This window comes from Amblyomma maculatum, chromosome 9 (assembly GCF_055883805.1).
Source record: "Amblyomma maculatum isolate TAMU_Amacu chromosome 9, ASM5588380v1, whole genome shotgun sequence".
NCBI lineage: Eukaryota > Metazoa > Arthropoda > Arachnida > Ixodida > Ixodidae > Amblyomma > Amblyomma maculatum.
This window is the reverse complement of record NC_139352.1, coordinates 289,184-313,266: the sequence shown is the minus strand read 5'-3', so window position 1 is coordinate 313,266 and position 24,083 is coordinate 289,184. Positions and strand designations below refer to the sequence as shown.

General features: G+C 48.7%; 1 protein-coding gene across 1 annotated transcript in view; it reads right to left on the bottom strand.

The window, feature by feature from the left end:
- Nucleotides 1-24,083, bottom strand: part of LOC146178069 (sodium- and chloride-dependent glycine transporter 2-like) — a 107,818-nt gene that overhangs the window by 58,989 nt on the left and 24,746 nt on the right. The window contains exon 2 of the mRNA XM_084579624.1: nt 518-658. Within this exon, the coding sequence (XP_084435750.1) occupies nt 518-653 (136 nt within the window). The 5' untranslated portion in view covers nt 654-658. The remainder of the gene's footprint in view (nt 1-517; nt 659-24,083) is intronic.

Genomic DNA, 24,083 nt, shown 5'->3' with positions numbered 1-24,083 from the left:
ACAGCAGTGTTGAGTAATTCGGCGTAAAAAGCAACTTATTGAGTACAACATTTTTGCATATAACAGGCATCGATGCGTCATTGATGAAGCATATGGTCATAGAAATGTCCTGTGAGGTATATCAAGACCAAGGTTCACAGCAGATTTTACCGCTGACTTGCGCACTGGTATTCCCTCGTAGCTGGCGCAGGAAAATCGGCAAATTAGCAATTCTGTCAGGACTCTCTCTGTGGTCAAATTGCAAGCGTGGAAGCCAATAATTCTAGGTTATTCGTTGAAAGGACTCCTCTGTCAGCAACAATGCATTTCAAACAATTGATCGACATTATCCCGGCTGCAATTTTAGTTGCATATTCCTTATCAGGATGAGACTATATATTCTGTAACTTTCATTCAAGAACAAACGTTTATCTGGTCTAAGCCACTGCAGAGGCTGCTTTTAGTTTTTTACACCAGTGAATTTTATTAAAGGATGTTTAAATCCTTCCTCTATGAGTTTAAGTGGCGGTCAACATACCCCCTCCGTTTTCGTAAGTGAGGTAGGGGAACCTCCAGATGTTCCCCAGGCCAATGGAGAGTCCGACACACGAGAGAACGAACTCGAGCTTGTTGGCCCACTTTTCACGCTCAGGTGGCTTCTCCAGTACCTCCATGCCTCCTGCAATTGAAACACGACGCGGTTCCTACATTTGCACCCATATGAAGATGGCCATGCTAGGTTTGATGTAAAATTCGCAGAAGTGGCACATCCGGAATTAATATTGAAACTAAGTTAAACAGCGTGCTCTATACAATGCTACGCGCATCCTCACGCTGTTAAGATTTTGAACTGGCGGGTAAATTAACGGTGCATGGATTCGAGTATAGACCAACACCGATTCGTGACGTAAGCACGATGCGGTGGCGCTTCTATCGCCAGCGCGGACCGACTGGGGGTGAAAAGTAGGCTTAGCGTCCATAGGAATAACGGAAGCCAAATATTCCACAGCAGTTTTTTCATTTTACAAGGCATCTGAGATGTCTTTATTCGATACAGAGCAACCATGAACGCCCTGGAACAGATCGTGGAAGTGTGAAATCTCATTACCGAGGCGAAGTATTTTTAAAACACCGCGAAACGTATGAGGGTGCGACTTGAGAGGGCGATCCCATAGAAACACATGTAAACACAACTTACCGCAACATTTTGCTCGGTTCAGCAGCGTTGAACCCTTCTCATTTTTGGTGAACGTCTTGTACGACGCCCCGACGTCATGTTGCATGACACACTGCATTCTCTTGCAAGTAATGCAAGTCTAACGACTGGCGGGACCATTCACAGCACGATAAACTGACCGGGCACAGTTGCAGACGACCATGCACCACCGGCGCTGTCGCTAGCAGACGCTTCGGAGCTGGAGGCGGCCGCGGTGAGTATTTCCGGCTGCGCTGTCGTCTGCTGCAATGCGCGAATATCGTTCGGTCCATGTTGTTGTATGGTGTTTGACAACTGCTTTTTAAATTTACTTCTGTCTAGGACGTATCACTGGAGCGACAGTATTATCAAGCTTATTTACCTTATGCGGCAGCATATCAGATTGTAAGCATTGGCGGTGTCTGGATTCATAACACAGGTTATTCTGGGAGTTTTAAAAGTAGACTGCCTCCGTAATGACGCATCATACTTTATCACACACGTTTTCAAAGCGCTGGTCAACATTTAACGATCGGCCACCACTTCTGATGCTCTGCGAAATTAGAAAAATGTTCCGGTAAGTTCTGTTTACATGTGTTTCTATGGGTCGCCCTCCCAACTAGCACCCCCATACGTTTCGCGGTGTTTTAAAAATACTTCACCTCACTAATGAGATTTTATATTTTCGCTGTCTGTTTTAGGGTGTTCATGTTTGCTCTGCGTCGAATAACGACATCATAGATGCCCCGAGAAAAAAGATAAAACGGCTTTGAAATCTTTCGGTTTCATGTATTCCTATGGGCGCTAACCCTACTTTTCACCCCCAGTCGGCTGCGGCGCCGCGAGCGCTCCCTTTGTTTGTAAACACGGTGTTGGTCTATACGCTCGGTTGTCATAACATTCGAACTCGTACATCTTTGGGTCAGCCATAAATACGGGGGCCAGCGTGAAAGACAACCGAACAACGGTCGAGGGGGAGCCTCCGTTTGCAAGCGAAGCCAAAGTTTCCACAGGAGGATTTGTTTCGTCTGGGCCTCTTGTCGAAATGCTGGCTTGGCTTGCAAACTGAGGCCCCTCTCGACCCTTGTCAGTTTTCTGTGCACCAATCTCCGTCCTCTCTTTCTACTCTTTTTCGGTGCCAATCATTCGTACGTGAGAATGATATGGTTATTGGTCCCGTGAGTTTGTGGTATCCAGCAGTGAATTTCGATAGGTGGACAGTTTTTAGTCAGTCATCGTTCTCAGACCGTCATGTATTAAAGGGATCTCTGTATCGTGATGCGATCGCTAGTCTGATCGACCCGCTAAGCAATTAATCTACGAACGGACGCACCGGGTGTGCATTTGTGTGTGGAGATGGCAAAGCTCCTACTTTAAGTACGTGTGTGGGAACTTCCGCATATGATTTTCAGTGCACAAAATTGGATCCCTGCTTTACCGTCTCCCACAAGACCAGAAAAGAATGTGAGAATGACACAAGCGTTTACTGCGTTCCGTTGTGAACCAGCAGAAGGTCCAAAACAGATATACACATATATATATGTATCGACAATATATCTTGCATAACACAAAAACCTGAGCTTGTTGGATTGGGCAATGCTATTTCTCGCATGTTCTGACTTTTAAGGATGCTTTAACACATAGCGCTGCTGAGTTACTTCCGCTAAAGTGCAAGACTGATGCCGATCAGCCTTTCGGAAACTTCTAAAAGGTAGCGAAAGGCCTGTGTGTAGTTTTACAATTATTTTTTTCCTCTTTAAAATTTGCTTGTGATACATATGAAATCCGACTGAATCGATCTGTCCGCAGTTTTAACGTTCCCGAGAAGCATACACTATTGGCGTAACTTCTAGTCTGTGGAGCACGATTTGTACTAACAGACGTTTTGAAAACCCGATATGATGGCTAGTCAGTGCAAGCTTCCCAGCATGGCTGTCCGCTTGAGAGTACAACCGAACATACCTGCGCCTAATGGGCATGACAAAAGTATGAAACGAAGCACCCTTAAATTAGCAGAGATGTGTTATTAAGCTCTAGAAGCAAGGGTCACAGTACACTCGCATGTGCACTCCAAGACCCCTTGCGTGCTGCACGCTAGCTACCGTAAAATTAGCTGGGCCTTAATTTCATTCAAACCGAGTAGGACATGCGAAAACACTCTTTTTCATGGTCTTGCTTTATACGGTTTAGCAGTGCGAGACTGGCGTTGGGCTTGGAAAAGAGCCAAAATTCATTGCACAGTATAAGTTGGAGGTACACATGTCGCGTTTCGAATCCGTATCTTAAAATAAGCCTCCAACTTGATCTGCATATATGCTTAATGAGAAAATGAGAAGTAAAATGGTATGGCGCGTCTCGAATACTTTTCAAAAGCCTCGAAAGCCTGGAGTACTTCGAAAGCCTCGCATACTTTTCAGTAGGAAAATTAATGAGGATAGCAGTGCAGCAATAGCAGATGTAGTCGGTGGTGGTGGTGGTTAAAACATTTATTAACCATTAAATAGTTAGAGAGGTGTTTAGGTTAGAGACTTATTGGCCTCCTCCCCTCACAACACTAGGTGGCGCTCCTATTCCGGGGCCCCATTGGCAAACAACGCCGCCCGCGTCCGTTGAACCAAGGCCTTTTGAGCCTTAAGGTCATGACAGCCGAGCAGGGCCGCCTCCCAGTCTTCTCTGGTTGGATTGGGGTTGGGGGGAATAGATGGGTTTCATTGGCATGCCCAGACTACGTGAAAGGTGTCAGCCAAATCCCCATATTACTGGCACGCACTATCAAAGGATGTGTTGAAATGTCTAAGCACCGCCGGGCACAGTACAGTATTGGTGAAAATTTTGATGAGGAGTCTCTCGTCAGCGCGATCCAGTCCCTTACAAGGTGCCAGGTAGCGCCTGTGCTCCTCCTTGTAGTAATCGGTGATGTGTTTGAATGTAAGGGCCAGATTGTCTGTTTGGGAATAGGCTTCCAAGGACAGGGAGATAGCCCGGGGAGAGAGTGCGTGGGCGGCCTGATGGGCCTGTTCGTTTCCCTTGAGACACTGGTGACCGGGCTCCCAAATAAGGTTATGCAGAGTTGGGTCTTTGTATCGGCAACTAGATTGCAGTATACGCCGGGCTAGCAGGGCAGCCCACCCCAGCCTATAGTTCCGACAGGCCCCTCGCGAGTCGGTGATGTGTTTTGACTTGGGAATACAGAGAGCCAGAGCGATGGCATTCTCCTGCGCGTGTGTTGTGCTGAAGGCTTTGAAAGTCATCCCGTTAACTGTGTTCGTGGTGTGTACGAATGCAGTCGTATACCCCCCCCCCCCCCCCCCCCGTGGTGTGGACCGGCAATGTCCACGTAATACACGCGTTATTGGTGACCATAGTATCGCTCCAGCGCTTCCGAGCGCGCCTGGCGACGACCGCCATGGTCTTCATTGGACACGTTGCGGGGAAGGCGTCGGACCCGGAGAGCACGTCTCCAGGGTTCTGGCACTCTCACTCTTTTCTCAATGTGGTATCCGTGTGTGATGTGTAGCTGGTCCAAGAGGCGGCGACCGGACGTGGTCTGTGTAAGGCGCGTGTATTGGTTGAGTAAGTGGGCTTCTCGAAGCTCCCGGAAGGCGTTCACCACGCCAAGGGCCAGACGTTTCTGGTTAGACGCGCTGACCGGATGGTCGAGAGCCCGTTTGATGACTTTCCGGTGGATGGCCTCCAGTTGGTATTCATAGTGTTTGCGCAAGTACAAGTAGGGGTTCGAGTAGAGGAGTCTGCTCGTAAAGAAAGCGTGGGCAAGCCGCAGTGCATCCTTGCTTCGTAATGCGCCCCGCTTGTTGGAGACCCGGAGGACCATACGACCCAGCTGGTCTCCCATCGTGCGAAGTTTGGCTAGCGTGGTGTTGGCCTTGCATTGATGGTGTATGAAGTAGCTAAGCACGCGGATCTCTTTGGCCTCCTGGATCGGTCCCGAGGGGAGACTGATGCGAATCTGAGTTGTGTCTAGAGGGGAGGGCGTATGTGCACAAATTCAGATTTAGCTGGGGCACACCGGAGTCTACAGCAGGTCGCGTAGTCATCGACTACGGTCGCCGCTGCTTGCAGGCAGGACTCGATGTGACCCAAGTTACCTTGCGTGGCCGAGACAGTGATATCATCCGCGTAAAGTGGTGATATATCCCGGGAACAGAAGCCAATTTGGAGGGAAGGTGAAGCCTGGCCAAATTGAAGAGGAGGGGAGACAAAACCGCGCCTTGAGCTGTTCCCCTCGAGCCGATGGTGTATGGCTCGTGTTCCGCATCTTATATGCGTATGTAGGCTTGGTGATCTGTAAGGAATTCTCATTAAATTGAATGTTTTGTGGCCACAGTTGGTCTGACTGAGAGGGTCGAGGGTTACTTCGTGCTTTACATTGTCGAACGCGCTTTTAAGATACAAGGCCAAGACCACCTTGTCATTATGGGGACATTCTAAAGTATCTAAGATGTCATGGTGGAGCTGAAGGGGTATATCCTGTGCTGATGTTTGAGGGTGACAACCGAACATGGTGTCCGCGAAAATGTGACGTGTTTCGAGAAATTCGGAGAGACTGTCACTCACCATTGTCTACATTAGCTTGCCGACACAAGACGTTAGAGCATTAGAATAGTGAGAGAGATGAGGCGAAGGTTCTCCACATCAATAGATTTCCCGGCCTTCGGGATGAAGGTCACGAGAGCTGACTTCCAATCGAGAGGGAGAGGAGCGTCTCCATCCCAAATACTATTGATGTATTTGAGAAGCACGGCATAGGCTGCGTCGGGAAGGTTGGCCGAAACCTTGACAGCAACCTTGTCGCGCCCGGGTGCTGTGGTGCGCTTCATCTTGCTTAAGGCCACCAGGAGGTTGAGTAGCTGGAACGGAGTGTCCATCTTCGTATTCTCTTTGCCTGCATACTAGAAGGCAACCAGCCGGGCGTCCTTGATGGTGCATAAGTATCGGTCCCTGAGAGTGCTCTAGCTGTGTTGCCGTTCCTGTAAAGTTGTGCATGACCTTATGTAAATGGCGTTGGTTTTCCATGCGTGTTTGTGTTGGATCGATGAGCGCGTGGAACAGGCGCCACGTATTGCGCCCAGACATCTGGCGCGCCGCCTTGTTGAACCTGTCCACCCAGTTGGTGTCGGCTAGCTGAGCAACATATTCCGCGGCCTAATGGGCGAGTTTCAAGACGCGCTTCTTGAGGCGTCAGTTACGTTGGTTTTTTTCCATATTTTGGGGAGGCTGCGGCGGGCCTCCCAAAAGATGTAGGAGGTGGTTGTCCACGTCCGCTTTTGCTCCCGTGAGCTGTATCTGCTTTTCGGGTTGTTTCAGTGCCGACATAAGTAATTTTTACCAGGTGTTATATCCCGACTAGCGGGGTCTACGATAGACAGAGAGGTGCGGAAAGTTCTTCAGTCCGGCATACAAGCTTGTGTATGTGGGCGTTTCAGCGGACGCATGTATATGGTTGTGTTGATTATACAGTGGTCACTCTGATAGTTGCCTTTGTGTTCAGCAAGTCGGCATGGCGTATGTTGCGTGTAAATGTGAGATCCGGGTTAGTGTCTCGTTGAATCGAATTTCCTACACTTGTTGGGTTGGCGGGGTCAGTGTGGAGGGTGAGTCCGAGTATGGGAAGAAGTTCCGCAAGCTTCCGCTCACGTGTGTCCTCTCGGGGTTACCCCCAGAGCTTGCTCGGAGCGTTAAAATCTCCGACAACTGAGAAGGAGATCCCTTCGAGCCACCCGCGTAGCTTGTGTGAAAATTTCGCTAAGCGTAACGTCCTTAAGTAGGCCTGTAAATGTTTATGTTTACAGGTGGATCAGACCGCTTTAGGGGCAGTACCGACACCATTATGTATGCGAATGGTGGTGTTGTGGGGGTGCGACCTCCTGTGCAGTATATTGCTTGTGAACAAGTATACTGCGGGTTGTGTTGAAATGGATTGTAGCTTGTGAGCTTGACGCCTGTGCCGGGTTCCTGCAGGGAAACCGCGGCGACGAGGAACTCACTGGTCTCAAGGTAGAGGCGGAGTTCAGCCCGCTTCTTGTTGTTATTGAGACCTCTGCAGTTTTACTATGTTAGTGTAAGCGGCTGAGTTGTTCTGGCTCTCGACTTAGGGTTGGGGGCCATGGTCGAAGATGGAGGATGGGATCACGTTGCTAAGACTTCCCAATCCGCTAGTTCCCGGCACAGACATGCAGAAGTCTTCAGAAAAGTCACTCATCGAGAATGACTCTTTTAAGTGCTACCGTTGCAGCACACTGGGGCACAGGGCTGCAGTCGGAGCTACCGCTGAGTCAAGACACTGCTGTTTGGACTCGGGAGCACCGATGTGCACGGAGAAAGTCTCTTACTGAATCTTTCGGTTCAAAGAAATGTGTGCTTCTACACGTTCTGCAATCATGCCCCTTCAATGAAGGCCCGGAATGGAAAGCAACGGTCTCTTTCTAACTAAATGTCTGTCTACCTCCTAAGGAAACGCAAAAGGCTTACCGTACTATGACAGACTGTGCTTCTACACGTTCTGCAATCATGCCCCTTCAACGAAGGCCCGGAATGGAAAGCAACGGTCTCTTTCTAACTAAATGTCTGTCTACCTCCTAAGGAAACACAAAAGGCTTACCGTACTATGACAGACTGTGCTTCTACACGTTCTGCAATCATGCCCCTTCAATGAAGGCCCGGAATGGAAAGCAACGGTCTCTTTCTAACTAAATGTCTGTCTACCTCCTAAGGAAATGCAAAAGGCTTACCGTACTATGACAGACTGTGCTTCTACACGTTCTGCAATCATGCCCCTTCAATGAAGGCCCGGAATGGAAAGCAACGGTCTCTTTCTAACTAAATGTCTGTCTACCCCTAAGGAAACGCAAAAGGCTTACCGTACTATGACAGACTGTGCTTCTACACGTTCTGCAATCATGCCCCTTCAACGAAGGCCCGGAATGGAAAGCAACGGTCTGTTTCTAACTAAATGTCTGTCTACCTCCTAAGGAAACGCAAAAGGCTTACCGTACTATGATAGACTGTGCTTCTACACGTTCTGCAATCATGCCCCTTCAATGAAGGCCCGGAATGGAAAGCAACGGTCTCTTTCTAACTAAATGTCTGTCTACCTCCTAAGGAAACGCAAAAGGCTTACCGTACTATGACAGACTGTGCTTCTACACGTTCTGCAATCATGCCCCTTCAATGAAGGCCCAGAATGGAAAGCAACGGTCTCTTTCTAACTAAATGTCTGTCTACCTCCTAAGGAAACGCAAAAGGCTTACCGTACTATGACAGACTGTGCTTCTACACGTTCTGCAATCATGCCCCTTCAACGAAGGCCCGGAATGGAAAGCAACGGTCTCTTTCTAACTAAATGTGTGTCTACCTCCTAAGGAAACGCAAAAGGCTTACCGTACTATGACAGACTGTGCTTCTACACGTTCTGCAATCATGCCCCTTCAATGAAGGCCCAGAATGGAAAGCAACGGTCTCTTTCTAACTAAATGTCTGTCTACCTCCTAAGGAAACGCAAAAGGCTTACCGTACTATGAAAGACGCGACTGTTCAGGCCCTTGCGCTTCTTCTGCTTCTTTTACTTCACGGGGCACGAGCGCTCGCGGAAGCTTCAGACTAGGTCTAATTTTACTTTTTTACTTGGCCTTTGGACATTAGCCGTAGTAATAACAATAATATAGTTTATTGTTTCACGGCAAGCATGTTTTGTTACCGCGCTAAAGAATATCACTATGAACTCTCTTAGGATTTCATGAGAGCGGGAAAATTTTGAATGGGGTATTTAGGTAAAGTCAAATGCTACAAAAGAAGTTGACAGTGAAGAAGAAAAATATGAAGCTAATTGAAAACAGTAGTTTGGCAACAGTAAGTAAAGACTTTCTGCTCCGTAGGTCTCTTGTGGCACCTCTTTGCTTTTTTTGTACGTTTGACTGGAGTCAACAGCTGGTTTGAAGTTGGGACAACTCGGCAACGTATTATGTAAAGGAGCCAAAATCTCCTTTCGCTGGTTATAAGCGTGACGTTTTGAATTCAGCCGTTTAATATTAGTGTAATTATTCATTTGCCTTTCGCTCTTCTGTTTAAAATATGTAGAAATCAAGTTCATTGATGCCATAATTATCCTTACTTAGCTTTGACCACGCAGGGCGCCTTTTACCACATGACATGTGAATGGCAAGTACACACGGTATAGTGCCTCTACTTCCGATTCCGGATTGTGGATATCTTTGGAACTTAACGGAAACTGTCCCCAGATTGAGGCATCCTATTACTTTCAACTGTTAAAAGGAATTAAAGTTGATTGAGATTGTCCTCTGCCTTCGTATATTAGTGAAAAATGGAACATTTGGAATAAGTGTAATGGCGCTGATAATCGGCAAATAGTATAATGTCTCACCGAGTTACGCAAATAAATACATAATGAATATGCATTAGAATACCCGGACCCGCTTGTGATAGAGCTATATGCAATCCGGGATGCCATGGAGGCCATAAATAAAATATATTCCGTAACAAAAGGCGACAGCTATATAGACTCCTTAGCCAGCGTAAAACAACTCAAGAAAGTGACAAAGACACTATGTGTAACCCAGGAAATCCACGCACTCAATGAAAAAAAACAACAACAAAGATACGCATCCAGATACACTAGACACAAGATGATGCTCAGAACACTGAGCAGAAAAAAGTTGACCACCTCCCACACGAAGTTCCAAACACTGATGCAACCCCCACGAGGCCATGTTTTGATGCCTGATCCGCAATTCCCATCTTAGCATCCTCTTTAAGGAAAAGTACACGTGTTCTCATTCCCCCGTGTACTTTTTCCCTCCCTCATAACTTAACGAGATTGGAGGAGGTTTCCCTTAGAAGGATAAGATCTGGGGCGGCCGTTACCCCGTCGGTAACATGCCGATTGGAATCTGAAGGAGACATCGGACCCACCACATGACCAAAGTGTTCCACACCAGCTGCAGAAGTGGATGTTCGCCACCTGCTGTGGACTGGGACAAGGGCATCAATGATAAAGATTCTGCAGGAAGTGGGACTAACCGCAACAAGGAAGAGGACTTTTCCAAATGGCTCATCGACAACAATAAGAGCAGGAGCCTTCTTCGGTTCCTAAAGGAAAATATTTTTTACGAGTTTTTATAATTAGCCTTATGGCAAGATCGCGCAAAAAAAAAGAAAGAGTTGATGCCAGTTTCTTTGCAACATGGACGGTTCACGAACGCTCAATTATTTGCTTCCTTGTGGGAGAATGCGACCATTGTTTAAAGAGGTATCCGAGTTGGGCAAGAGCTTTCTTGCGACTCGCTTTCTTTTTAAACAAAAAGAAAGTTACGTTAGTACGTTTCCCTTTGACCTGTCAGGCGACTACTGCAATTTCTCACCTCTCGGTCGTTCATCTCGTCGAAGGCGTCTGAAATTTACGATTGAACAAGACATGTGTGCTCTTTTCGATGATCAGGTAGCGGAACACTATCAACTGATTAGGTAAAGTAGCAACACTGGTTAAATGTTCGAGAGCGCGTATGCCGGAATGTTATGTTGCCTATAGTGTATGCAAACTTTTGTGAGAAAAAAACAACAGTGAATCCTCAAATAAATTATCCCGCAATTAGAAACAGGAAATACCCTGTGAAATGATAATTCCTAACAGCAACTGCAGCTCAGGTTTGAATTGCAGGCAGGCGTATCGCGAGGATCCCATAGAATAGCTCCTCGAGTAGTACACTGATAATGGTTTCTTGGTTTGATTTTGGGGTTTAACGTCCCAAAGCGATTCGGGCTAAAAGAGACGCCGTAGTAGAGGTCTGCGAAAACTTGGACCATGCACAACCTATATGGTAAACAATTGTATTGCATCTGGTATTGTGAAAACTATACTTTTCACAAAGCCACGATGATTATCAATTTTCTATTGAGAGGAAGACAATCTCTACGAGGATGAAGATTTGTGAAGGGAACAAAGCGTACAAAATGATAGGGAAGTGATCAATTTATTTCAAATCCTTCCGAGATCAATAAAACACACTGCCAAGTGTAGAAGACCAGGAAGAAACATATTTCATTAGAAGTTCTGCGCCAGCATCAGTATTTAATTTCAAGTTCGCCTTCATATCGTGAGAAGGAAATATTGTTCACGTGCTTCTCGCCTTCGTCATATCTAATTGTGAATGCTTGGGTAATATTTTATTTTTACTTTCCAAGTTTTGTATATATTGTTACGACCAAGCATCCGCAATTGCGCGCTCTATTGTTCGCCTGTGGGCATGGATAAGTTTTGTGAATATGTGGTGATGGTCCAATGGCTCTAAGTGAGCCTGTTTCCAGGAATCCTGTTTTGTAAGCATGTTTTGCTTTGTGGACAACCTGCAAATGCCAAATTGACCCTGTCAAGAGAACGTCTGGAAAAACACAAAGAAACGTCCCCCTGCGGGAAATAGCAGGAAGTGCTTTCTTTCTTTTGTCCACCCTTCCAGTCGAGAAGTGCTATCCTCCAGTGATGAATGCCTCCTATCCAAAGGAGACGACAGAGTGACATGTCCGCTGACGTGCAGGACAAGAAAGGAGCATGACTCATACGGCCATTAAGTGATTTCCCGGGAATGCAGGAAAGATTTGCAATTGTCGAAAAGGGACCATGTTGGGAGCCCTATGCGGCGCCACGTGCACTCGGGTTTCTGAGAAGTAAAACCCCTTGTCAGAACCAGCTTGTGGTTTCTTTGCTGAAGAATAGAAATGTACCTCCTCTCCTCGCCGTTCCCAAGCTTTTCCCGCCAACAAGTGATCACGCCCAACGAATGAATGCCGGACCAGTCAGTGCTTCAGACCATCAGTGCAGTGAAGTGTTCGATTGGATGCCGATACCTGAGGGGCGTGCCCTGGATTTGGTTGGTCAGCATCTTCAGAGAGGGGCTGGACATAGGGGGTTTTTTAAGGACGCTGCAGAGCACGAAATGTCGCTCTGGGCCCTGGGTAAACGGCTCATCCAGTCGCTTCTCGCTATGAACTCTTAACGCTTGCCATTTTGCTGACGTACCCTTCTTTTTCGTGTAAATAATCTTGTAAATAAGTTTCTCAAAGTGCCATTAAACCTGCTTGTACATATTTCACCAACTTCGAAGATTCAATCCTACTTCAACCCCGAGTCTCTGCACGCTACCAAGTGAAGGCCGGGTCGACATAGCCCCAGCGTCACGACAACTGGTGATCAGCGGTGGGATCTGAATCTACAAGCACAACATCTGGTGATTGGAGGTGGATCTGAAGCTACAAGCCACAACACCTTGTGATCGGAGGTGGCATCTCAAGCAACAAGCAGGAGCAACAATCGGCCAAGAGGGCAGCTCGGAACATCGATCGCATGTGTGGGTGAGTGCTTGGCTTTTCTTCTGATGTGGACCAGGTTCTAGAACAGGGTTAGATTTTAAGAACTGGTAAAAAGTGTTGAAACGCCTTTAGGTTTGGTAGTTTGCACTGTTGTTTTGGAAGTAGCCGACACTCGGAGCGATCATGGACCTACAAAAGCTGCAGAAACCGGAACTGTTGCTATTGTGTGAGGAATTGGGAATTAATACAAGTGGTTTGGCACGAAAACCCTTGATTATAAAGGCAATCACTGATCTGGGAACCGATGATGAGGAGCTCAGTGAAGCATGGAACCTCATCGGGCAAAAAAAGGAACAGCTCAGACAGCAGAAAGAGGAAAGGGAGCGCGAACGTCAGAGGGAAAAAGAGGAAAGAGAGCGTGAACTTGAGAGGGAAAAAGAGGAAAGGGAGCACGAACGTGAGAAGCTTGAAAGAGAAGCAAAAAAGCTGGACCAAGAAATTGAGCTCCGGAAATTAGAACTAGAGTTGAGCAAGAGGTCGGGCGATTGTCCCCAGCTAGCGGTACCTCGTCTCAACAAGGAGGCAGATTTCAAGATGTCAAAGTACATGCAGCCATATGTGATATCAGGGGATATCGGTCTGTATCTGGCTAACTTTGAGCGAACCTGCGAAAAACTGTCCTTCCAGCGAGACACTTGGTCTCAGAGATTATTGACGGTTCTGCCCAGCGAGGCAGCGGAGGTTGTCGCGCGGCTAAGCAAGGAGGACGCGGACAACTACGAGAAGGTCAAAGCTTGCCTTCTGAGAAAGTATAGGCTTAGCGCCGAGGCGTTCAGACAACGTTTTCGGAACGCTACTAAGTCCAGGGACGAGAGTTACCCTGAATTCCTGTACAATTTAAGAGTAAATTTGGGCGAGTGGCTAAAGAGCACAGATTCCTACAGTGATAGGGACGCTGTAGTCGAGCGAATTCTTTTGGAGCAGTTTTATAACTGCCTCCCAGAAAAAGAAAGAAATTGGTTACAGGACAGAGGCGAAATTAAGTCGGCAACTGAAGCTGCCGAACTTATTGAGGAGTATGCTTCGCGCCGACAATTCAGCAACCCAGCAGTGGATAGGCCCCGCAATCCCAAGTTCAGTGTGAAAAACCGTCAGGAAAGGCACTTTGCTAGAGTTGGAAACGAAGAAATGAAGGTTTCTTCAGGCAAATTCCCTAGAAAGGACGGCAGTGAGAAAAGTGGGGAAGTGACCAACGTGCAGAACACAAAGAATAAGCTTGAGGCTAGGAAGCCGCTCACATGCTTTAGGTGTAATGAGCAGGGTCACATTGCCGTCAACTGCCGGAAAGAAAAGATTGCTTTCTCGTATGTCAGGGACTGCGATGAAAATATGCAGCTTTTAGAACCCTACCTGCATGACCTAGTAGTCAACGGGAAGCCTTGCAAGGTACTGCGCGATTCGGCCGCAACGATGGATGTTGTCCATCCGGCGTATGTATCGCCTTCCGACTATACAGGACAGTGTGCATGGATCCGACAGGTAGTTGAGGAACAGAGTGTGTGCTTGCCGATCGCGAACGTGGTCATCGAGGGCCCTTTCGGCGAATTAACAACCGAGGCTGCCGTTTCAGGAAAGCTTCCTAAGTGCTATCCGTATTTGTTCTCCAACAAATCGGACATGCTACTGCGAAAGAGGGGCATCCTGTTCGGAGACAGAGTTGTGCAAGCCTTAACACGTTCAAGGGCGCGAGAACTAGCTACACTGCTCATACCAGAAAATTCCACAGCGGAAGAAACGGCAGTTAAAACAGTGGTCGATGTGGAAGATAGCAGGTCAGAAAACTTTGAGAGCGAGGCATCTCAGATATGTCAACTTGAAAGTGAGCTTGATGAGACGCGGAATGAGGACGTTCTTGAGAGTAACCTCTTGCCGCCAGTGTCTAGTAATCTCACGAGACTTTTAAGTGGAACCCGAGAGGACTTAGCTATAGAGCAAGCCAATGATCCCAAGATACAGGAGATAAGGGAGCGCCACCGCGCCACTAAGACAGCAAACAATATTTCTTTCGAGATGAGAAAGGGAGTGCTGTATCGCTTATTCAAGGATAAGCGCGGAGTAGAGCGGGACCAATTAGTTGTTCCCCAAAAGTACCGCGGAGACTTACTGCGACTTTCCCATGGCAGCTCGTGGTCATGTCACCTTGGAATAAAGAAAACAAAGCAGAGGCTGTTGCAAGAATACTATTGGCCTGGATGTTTTAAGGACACGGAAAATTTTGTACGGTCATGCGACACGTGCCAGCGGGTTGGAAAGGCGCAAGATAAGTGGAAAGCGCCGATGGTGTTAGTACCAATCATTACCGAGCCGTTTCACCGGTTAGTAATAGATGTAGTTGGGCCACTTCCTGTGACAGAGTCAGGGTACCGTTATATCCTCACTATGTTATGCCCAGCCACAAAGTTTCCAGAGGCTGTTCCGCTGCGCGAGGTGACGTCCGAGAGTGTAGTGGATTCGCTGCTGTCAGTGTTTGCACGAGTTGGATTCCCTTCCGAGGTCCAAAGTGATCAGGGTAGCGTTTTCACGAGTGTCTTCACCACCTCACTTCTCGAGCGATGCGGCATTAAGGTAGTGCATAGCTCGATCCATCATCCGCAGAGCAACAGCGTAGAAAGATGGCACTCTGTTCTCAAACGAGTCCTGAGGGGACTGTGCTATGAAAACAAGCGCGAATGGGATGCCTGCCTGCCTGCAGCGCTTTTCGCTTTGCGGTCAGTGCCGCACGAATCCACTGGATTTAGCCCAGCCGAGTTGGTGTACGGAAGGTCACTGCGCTCACCTTTGCGAATGGTGCGCGAAGCCTGGGAGGGGCGCGGAGAAGACCCAACAGTAGTAGAATTCATTCTGAACCTCTTGAATCGCTTACATAACACTAAGGAACTCGTTGAGGCCAGCATGAAGTCAGCCCAGGCTCGTTCCAAGGTGTACTATGATAAGACAGCCCGTCAAAGGACATTTTGTATCGGGGACCAGGTGATGTTGCTGAGAAGTTCAAGGCAGAATAAGCTCGAAGTACAGTGGGAAGGACCGGCTGAAGTCGTTGCAAAGCTTTCTGACACTAACTACGCAGTGAAAATTCCCGGTAGGCGTAAAGAAGTGCGCATTTATCATTGCAATCTTATGAAGCCTTATGTGCAGAGGGAAGCCGTGGTAAATCTAACGTTAAACCTTCCCGAGGAGATGGGGGACAACTTGATTTGCCTCAGCGGAAAAGGAAGCAACGCTCAGGAGCTTCTCAAAAAGACGGAGCAGAGAGGAGAACTAAAGAAATCCCAGCTGTCCGATCTGGGCGAGATAATAACAGAGTTTGAGGCCTGCTTCGTGGTCAGGCCAGGCAGAACTGATTTGACTGAGCACGATATTGAGCTGACTTCAGACGTGCCAGTGCGATCAAGGTGCTACCGATTTTCTCCAAGGCAAAGAGAAATTCTGGATAGGGAAGTAACTCGCATGCTGGAATTGGGAGTAATAAAACCTTCGGAAAGCGATTATGCTTCGCCTATGATCTTAGTAGAAGCTCCAGGTAAAGACCCTAGGCCTGTGGTAGACTACCGAAAGCTAAATTCTCTCACCAGGGATCAAGTGTATCCTATTCCGAATATTGAGGAGAGAGTAGAACAGGTCAGTAGAGCGGCATATGTGACTACGCTGGACCTTACTCGAGGATATTGGCAAGTACCGCTCACTGAACGCGCCAGCAGATACGCGGCTTTCGTCACTCCGACGGGCAGCTACCAGCCAACAATGATGAGTTTCGGGCTCAAAAATGCTCCATTTTGTTTTTCACGACTCATGGATAGGGTTTTAAAGGGGTGTGAAACATTCGCGGTGCCTTATTTAGACGACATTGCGGTTTTTTCCGACTCATGGGCGGACCATATGGTACATCTAAGAGCTGTACTGAGCCTTTTGCGTCAAGCTGGACTAACCGTAAAGGCCGAGAAATGTTGCCTGGCAAGGGCGACCGTGGACTACTTGGGTCACAATGTAGGTCAAGGTTTCAGGAAACCCAGCGAGATTAAGATTTCTGCGGTAGCAGACTACCCGCGGCCGAGCACGAAGACGGAAATTCGAGCATTCCTAGGTCTGACGGGATACTACAATCACTACATCCCTAACTATTCATCTTTGGCTAGCCCTCTGACCGACGCTCTCCGCAAGACAGAACCGACAAATGTAGTCTGGGACGAACAAAAGGAAGCCTCCTTCGTAAACCTGAAGGCTGTGCTGATTAGCCGTCCGGTATTGCGAGCTCCAGACTATGGCCGAGAATTCACGGTCCAGTGTGATGCCAGTGATCGAGGGTTAGGTGCTGTTCTCTGCCAGAGAGATGACGACGGTAATGAGCACCCCGTGCTCTACTTGAGCAGAAAACTGAGTTCTAGAGAGAGGGCTTATTGCGCGTCAGAGAAAGAATGCGCTTGCATTGTATGGGCCATTCAAAAATTGCAGTGCTATCTTGGAGGGGCCAAATTCACCGTAGAGACGGACCATTGTCCCCTGGCTTGGCTGCAAACTGCGACATCGAAGAACAGTCGCCTTCTTAGGTGGAGCTTGATTTTACAGCAGTACAATTTTGAAATAAGATACAAAAAGGGGAAGTTAAATGGGAATGCGGACGCGCTTAGCCGCTCTTTCTAAGCGGTCCGAGATGTTCCTCACCATGTATCCAAATTGATAATCAGGTTTTTTTTTTTTTTTTCGTGCGCTTGTATATGTGTGACTATGTAAAGCAGCACGTTTGGTTTTCTAGGAATACGTGGGTCCTGAACGTCTTGAGAGTGGGCTTTTCTCGAACAACAATGGCAGTTTTCTTTTGACCTGGTCTCTTCAGACGGGAGCCGAGTGCTTGCTTCGACATGTGGTTGAGTTTCAGACAGCTCGAGCAATTTGGCCTACAACAATCAAGACAACGCGACAAGCAACAGCGAGCTTCAAGCGTTCACGTGCAGACCATTAAGTCGTCTCTTCATGCAGCAGCTGGGACTGCTGCCCTCCGAGACTCTTCTGGCGGGGGAGGAGGCTGTTACGACCAAGCATCCGCAATTGCGCGCTCTATTGTTCGCCTGTGGGCATGGATAAGTTTTGTGAATATGTGGTGATGGTCCAATGGCTCTAAGTGAGCCTGTTTCCAGGAATCCTGTTTTGTAAGCATGTTTTGCTTTGTGGACAACCTGCAAATGCCAAATTGACCCTGTCAAGAGAACGTCTGGAAAAACACAAAGAAACGTCCCCCTGCGGGAAATAGCAGGAAGTGCTTTCTTTCTTTTGTCCACCCTTCCAGTCGAGAAGTGCTATCCTCCAGTGATGAATGCCTCCTATCCAAAGGAGACGACAGAGTGACATGTCCGCTGACGTGCAGGACAAGAAAGGAGCATGACTCATACGGCCATTAAGTGATTTCCCGGGAATGCAGGAAAGATTTGCAATTGTCGAAAAGGGACCATGTTGGGAGCCCTATGCGGCGCCACGTGCACTCGGGTTTCTGAGAAGTAAAACCCCTTGTCAGAACCAGCTTGTGGTTTCTTTGCTGAAGAATAGAAATGTACCTCCTCTCCTCGCCGTTCCCAAGCTTTTCCCGCCAACAAGTGATCACGCCCAACGAATGAATGCCGGACCAGTCAGTGCTTCAGACCATCAGTGCAGTGAAGTGTTCGATTGGATGCCGATACCTGAGGGGCGTGCCCTGGATTTGGTTGGTCAGCATCTTCAGAGAGGGGCTGGACATAGGGGGTTTTTTAAGGACGCTGCAGAGCACGAAATGTCGCTCTGGGCCCTGGGTAAACGGCTCATCCAGTCGCTTCTCGCTATGAACTCTTAACGCTTGCCATTTTGCTGACGTACCCTTCTTTTTCGTGTAAATAATCTTGTAAATAAGTTTCTCAAAGTGCCATTAAACCTGCTTGTACATATTTCACCAACTTCGAAGATTCAATCCTACTTCAACCCCGAGTCTCTGCACGCTACCAAGTGAAGGCCGGGTCGACATAGCCCCAGCGTCACGACAATATATAGTTAGGCTGAGTATTTTATACAATGACCTGGAGCCTTAGCAACTGGGACAATATAGCACAATCTCCGGGGAGGTTGACTAATATGCCCTTAACTTGTCGGTTTTCCCAATCCTGTATTGAGACATACCCTCTCCTTTACCTCTCTGAAAAACGTACTTCTTACGTCATGCCAGTAATGTGCAGTCAACTTCATTATGCGACTCGACTGCTTCGCTAATGTTGGTGTAGCTTGGAACACTTAGACCTCGCCTGCAGTTCGCTTTTGTGCAGAGTTCATAAAATTGCTTTAATATGTGCTGCGAACAGGACTGCTATATCGTGTCTACCAGCGATTTTCATTAGGCCGCGGGTACTCTTTGTATATAGCGGCAATTACCAGTTGCACTTTTCGCCTCGCCTCTCAATTTTTTTTTCTTATGCTTAGGCGATCGTAGCCTCTTTTAGTGATTGAAGCCAAACCGATGTAAGGGTATCCTCGTTTCTTACCATAGCGATTTCATCGGCGAGACTGGTCGCAAAGTTGTGCCCACACGATTTTGGGACACTGTCTTCGCACAGTACGAGCTAGGAAAATATATCAGCTTTGAAGTACGAGGGGCACATGCAATTATTCATTTCTTCAATTTAATTTTTGTTGTTCCCAGAAATCGTGGTTGAATAACGTACTTCAATTTCCGACAACCTGAGAGCGCCGCGTGTTGCGCCTGTCCATACAAGACGTTATTTTTTATTTTATTTATTTTGTAGGGGTGTCCTTATTCAGTTGACGCAGATGGAACCAGCTGCTCGGGATGAACTCGCAGCGGGGGCGTAAGGCTTAGTGATTCCCACAGACAACGACCAACTTTTTATTTCATTTATTTTGTAGGGGTGTCCTTATTCAGTTGACGCAGATGGATCCAGCTGCTCGGGATGAACTCGCAGCGGGGGCGTAAGGCTTAGCGATTCCCACAGACAACGACCAACTTCTTCGTCCTCGAGCGCGCCAGCACGCGATGCATGACAGTGTGGCAGATTACCACACTACATTTTCCCCCCGGGTAGAGAAGGAGGCATCCTGGCGACCTATGGAGCCGAAAGAACCGACGAATCGTAGTATGGCTTGATTCGGTTCACATAAACTGTTTCACGTCCATGGCGACACAAGTCCGCGGAGGGCGTAACAGGCTCAATTACGTAGTTGACAGGAGATGTTTGTTGGAGAACTCGCTATGGACCGTGATATCGAGCAAGAAGCTTCTTGAAAGGCAGGTGGTTGTGGCAGGGACCCAGAGGCACACCAGGCAGTTAGGTGCATATGTAGAAGGCTCGCCGGTGTCGCGGTGGTGTTTTTGTTGCCACTGGTTTTCCATTGTAAGCGAACGGGCGAGCTGACCGCATTCTTCTGCGTACTGGGCGGCGTCCGAGAGTGGAGTCGATTCAGAGACATCAGGGCAGTAGGGAAAGAGCGCGTCCATTTTACAGGTTGGCTCGCGCCCGTAAAGAAGAAAAAAAGGGAGAGACTCCTGTGGTGGTCTGCATCGCAGTATTGTACGCGTAGTTTACGAAGGGAAGAACCTGGTCCCAGTTGGAATGAGCGTCGTTGACGTACATGGCCAGCATGTCACTCAGAGTACGGTTGAAGCGCTCGGTCAGGCCATTCGTCTGAGGGTGGTAAGTTGCGGTGCGGTGAATGATGCGGCATTCTTTCAGTAGGGCCTCAAGAGCTTCGGACAAGAAAACGCGTCCGCGGTCACTGAGCAGTTCCTTCGGAGTCCCATGGCGAAGAATCAAATTGTTGAGAAGGAACAAAGCAACGTCTTTTGCGGAGGCAGAGGGTAACGGTCATGTTTCAGTGTAGCGTGTAAGATGGTCTACAGCCACGATAATCTATCGGTTTCCAGCAGGAGTAGTAGGAAGAGGACCATAAAGATCTATGCCAACGCGTTCAAACGGACGAGCAGGGCAGGGTAACGGCTGCAACGAAACAGGGGACTTGTCTGAGGAGTTTTTCGGTTTCGGCGTTGACAAGATTCGCAAGCGCGCACGAAATGTCGTACAAAGCGGTGCATTCCACGCCAGTAAAATCGCAGACGTAGGCGCGTGTAGGTTTTAAATACGCCACCGTAAGCACATTGTGGGTCACCATGGTACGCAGCACAAATGTCGGCACGGAGATGACGCGGGATGACTAGAAGCCACTTCCGTCCATCAAGCAAATAATTGCGGCAATAGAGAAGACCGTCACGAATGGAGAAGTGGTGGGCTTGGCGGACAAGCGCTTTGTATGAATGACCGGGAGTAGGACTTGAGAGAAAATCCAAAAGTGCATTGATCCAGGGGCCATTCCGCTGCTCGGTAGCCATGTCGATAGTGGTAAGAGTCGACAAATCGTAGGCACTGACATGGTCAGACGAAGTATCTCTAGGCAATGGCGAGCGGGAAAGAGCATCCGCGTCCGTATGCTTCAGGCCTGATCGATAAATGACATGAATGTCAAACTCCTGGAGACTGAGAGCCCAGCGAGCAATGCGACCGGATGGGTCTTTCAGAGAGGCAAGCCAGCACAAAGCGTGGTGATCGGTCACAGCGTAAAACGGTTGGCCATACACATAGGGACGAAATTTTCCGATGGCCCAAATAATGGCCAAACATTCCCTTTCCGTGACTGAATAATTAGATTCTGCTTTCGTCAATTTTCGGTTGGCGTATGCCACAACACACTCGCTGTAACCAGGCTTACGTTGGGTAAGGATGGCATCAAGCCCAATAACGCTGGCATCAGTGTGGATCTCCGTAGGCGCAGTCGGATCAAAGTGGCGCAGAATGAGAGGCGAAACCAAATGCGGCTTAAAGGGTCGAAGGCTTTATCGCAGGCTGAAGACCAGGCGGAAAGGTCGGAGCTGCCGGCAAGGAGCTGGGTCAGATGAGCGATGATAGAGGCGAAGTTCAAGATGAAACGTCGAAAGTAGGAGCAGAGGCCGATAAAGTTCTGGAGCTGCTTCAGGGAGGTTGGCTTCGGAAACTCTGCAACTGCGCGACGTTTGGTGGGGTCGGGAAGAATGCCAACCTTAGAAACTACGTGGCCTAAAATGGTGAGTTTTCGAGCGGCAAAGTGTCACTTCTTCAAATTCAACTGAAGCCCAGCATCGGCGAGACATGTGAGGACATGCTTTAGGCGGAGAAGGTGAGAAGAAAAGTCGGTAGAAAAACTACGATGTCATCCAGGTAACAAAGACAGGTCTGCCACTTGAGTCCACGAAAAACAGTGCCCATCAGGTGCTCGAAAGTAGCTGGGGGATTGCAGAGGCCAAAGGGCATAACGTTGAACTCGTATAAGCCGTCCGGTGTTATAAAGGCAGTTTTCGAGCTATCATCAGCCATCGGTACCTGCCAGTAGCCAGAGCGCAAATCCAAAGAGGAGAAATGCTTGGCTCCCTGTAAACAGTCTAAGGCGTCATCGATTCGCGGCAGAGGATAGACATCTTTGCGCGTGATTTTGTTAAGCCTACGGTAATCGACGCAAATCCGGATGGAACCATCTTTCTTGGTGACCAAAACAACCGGAAGCCCATGGACTGTTAGATGGCTGTATGACGCCCCGGCGAAGCATGCCATCCACGTTGTCAGCAATGACTTGGCGCTCAGAGGCCGACACGCGATAAGGACGCTGTCATAAAGGTGCGTTTGTACCAGTGTCGATTGTGTGCGTAACGACAGATGTGCGACCCAGAGCAGTGTGAGGAAGGTCGAAGGCAGAAGTGAAGTTCTGTAGGAGAGCAGCGAGTTGATCGCGTTGTGCGGGTGGAAGATCTGCGTCAATAGCTTGTTGAAGAACATCAGGTGGTGTCGAAGCGGTCGCTATATCGTAAGAGCTGAGAACATTAACGTCTAATGAAGTAGGCGTGGCAGGAAGAGTATTTACAAGCGCGGGATCAAGTTCTTCAATACGACCGAGACACTCGCCGCGTAGCAGAACGGACGGGCACGAAAATGAATTTGAGACGTACATTGCACTAAGGCCATCTTCGAACTTGAGAATAGCAAGTGGAAGCAGGAGGCAGGGATGGCGTGAAGCGGCGTCGGAAGGTGGGAAGAAGACAGTTGAAGCAGTAGCGCTCTCACAGGAGAGTGGAACGAGGGCGGCAGAAAAGGGAGGAATATCTGTGTCATTGGCGACAAGGAGTTTTGCAGACTGGGTAGGGACGTCACACAAGACGGTATCACAAAGAGGTAAAAAGGAAACTTCCGCGCGGGCGTAGTCAATAACGGCACGATAAGTGGAAAGGAAGTCGTAGACCAGGATGATGTCGTGTGAGCAGTGAGACAGTACAATGAACTCGATGGTCTATAAGACGTCTTCGATGAGAACACGGGCCGTGCATGCCGCTGAGGGATGAATGCGCTGTGATGAGGCGGTGCGAAGCGAGAAGTCGGAAAGCGCGGTGGTCACCTTACGAAGACGACGGCAAAGAGCTTCACTGATGACGGATATGGCAGCACCCGTGTCGACAAGAGCGAGAACTGCGAAGCCGTCGACAAACACTTGTATTACGTTAGCGAGAGAACACGGAGGACTTAAAAAGTTCGAACCAAGCGCAGTTCTTGCCCCGGGAACTGCGACTGTTAGTTTCCCTCAACAGCGCCGGTACAACGTCGGAGAAGAGGGGACGGGGAACGGCGACGAGGGGACGATGATCGGTGAGTTGTATACGTTTGATTGTCACGAGATACAATGTCGGAACCGGGCGGAGTTCTCGGCAAGGGCTGGTATGTATTGTAGGAGTAGTTCCAGAGGTCAGGTCGAGAAAGTGGAAGGCGTTGGCGGCAAAGGCGTGCGACATGGCCCGGCAGCCCGCAAGAGTAGCAGATTGGCCGGTTATCCGCAGTACGCCGAGTTCGTAGTGCGTTGGCGTACCCTTCGAATAGGGACATGGAATGCAGACCCAGGCAAAGGCGAAGGAAGGTTGGAAGGAGCGGCCTGGTAGGAAAGAGATGCTGATGGCATTAGCGGCCTGGCCGCAACTTGGGCGTAAGTAAGTGGTGCCGTTACTTGCGCCGGCACGGGGCTGGGCGGCAGCACAGGGCTGGGCGGGAGCATGGAGCTGGGCGGAAGGACATCAGCGATGTGATCTTGCACGGCAGGCTGTATGGTAGGGGCCAAAGACGGAGCCGTGTCAGGAGCAAGACGGCCTGTATCCTGTAACTGAGGGACCAGTGATAGCTGGCTGGCGACCTCTTCTCGAACGAAGGCTTTGATTTGTTGATGCAAAGGGCTGTCCTCTGATGGGGTAGAACCGCCCAGCGCCAGTGTAGAGATGGCGCCGTCTGTAAAACCGGACCGCCAGGTAGAAGCGCGCTTCTTACGAAGCACGTCGTAGCTCTGGCAAAGTTTGATAACGTCACTGACCGTGGCAGGATTTTTCACCCAGAGCATCTGGAACGCGTCGTCAGAGGTGCCTTTCATGATGTTTTCGATCTTATCCGCTTCGGACATTAGCGGATCGATGCGCTTGCACAGG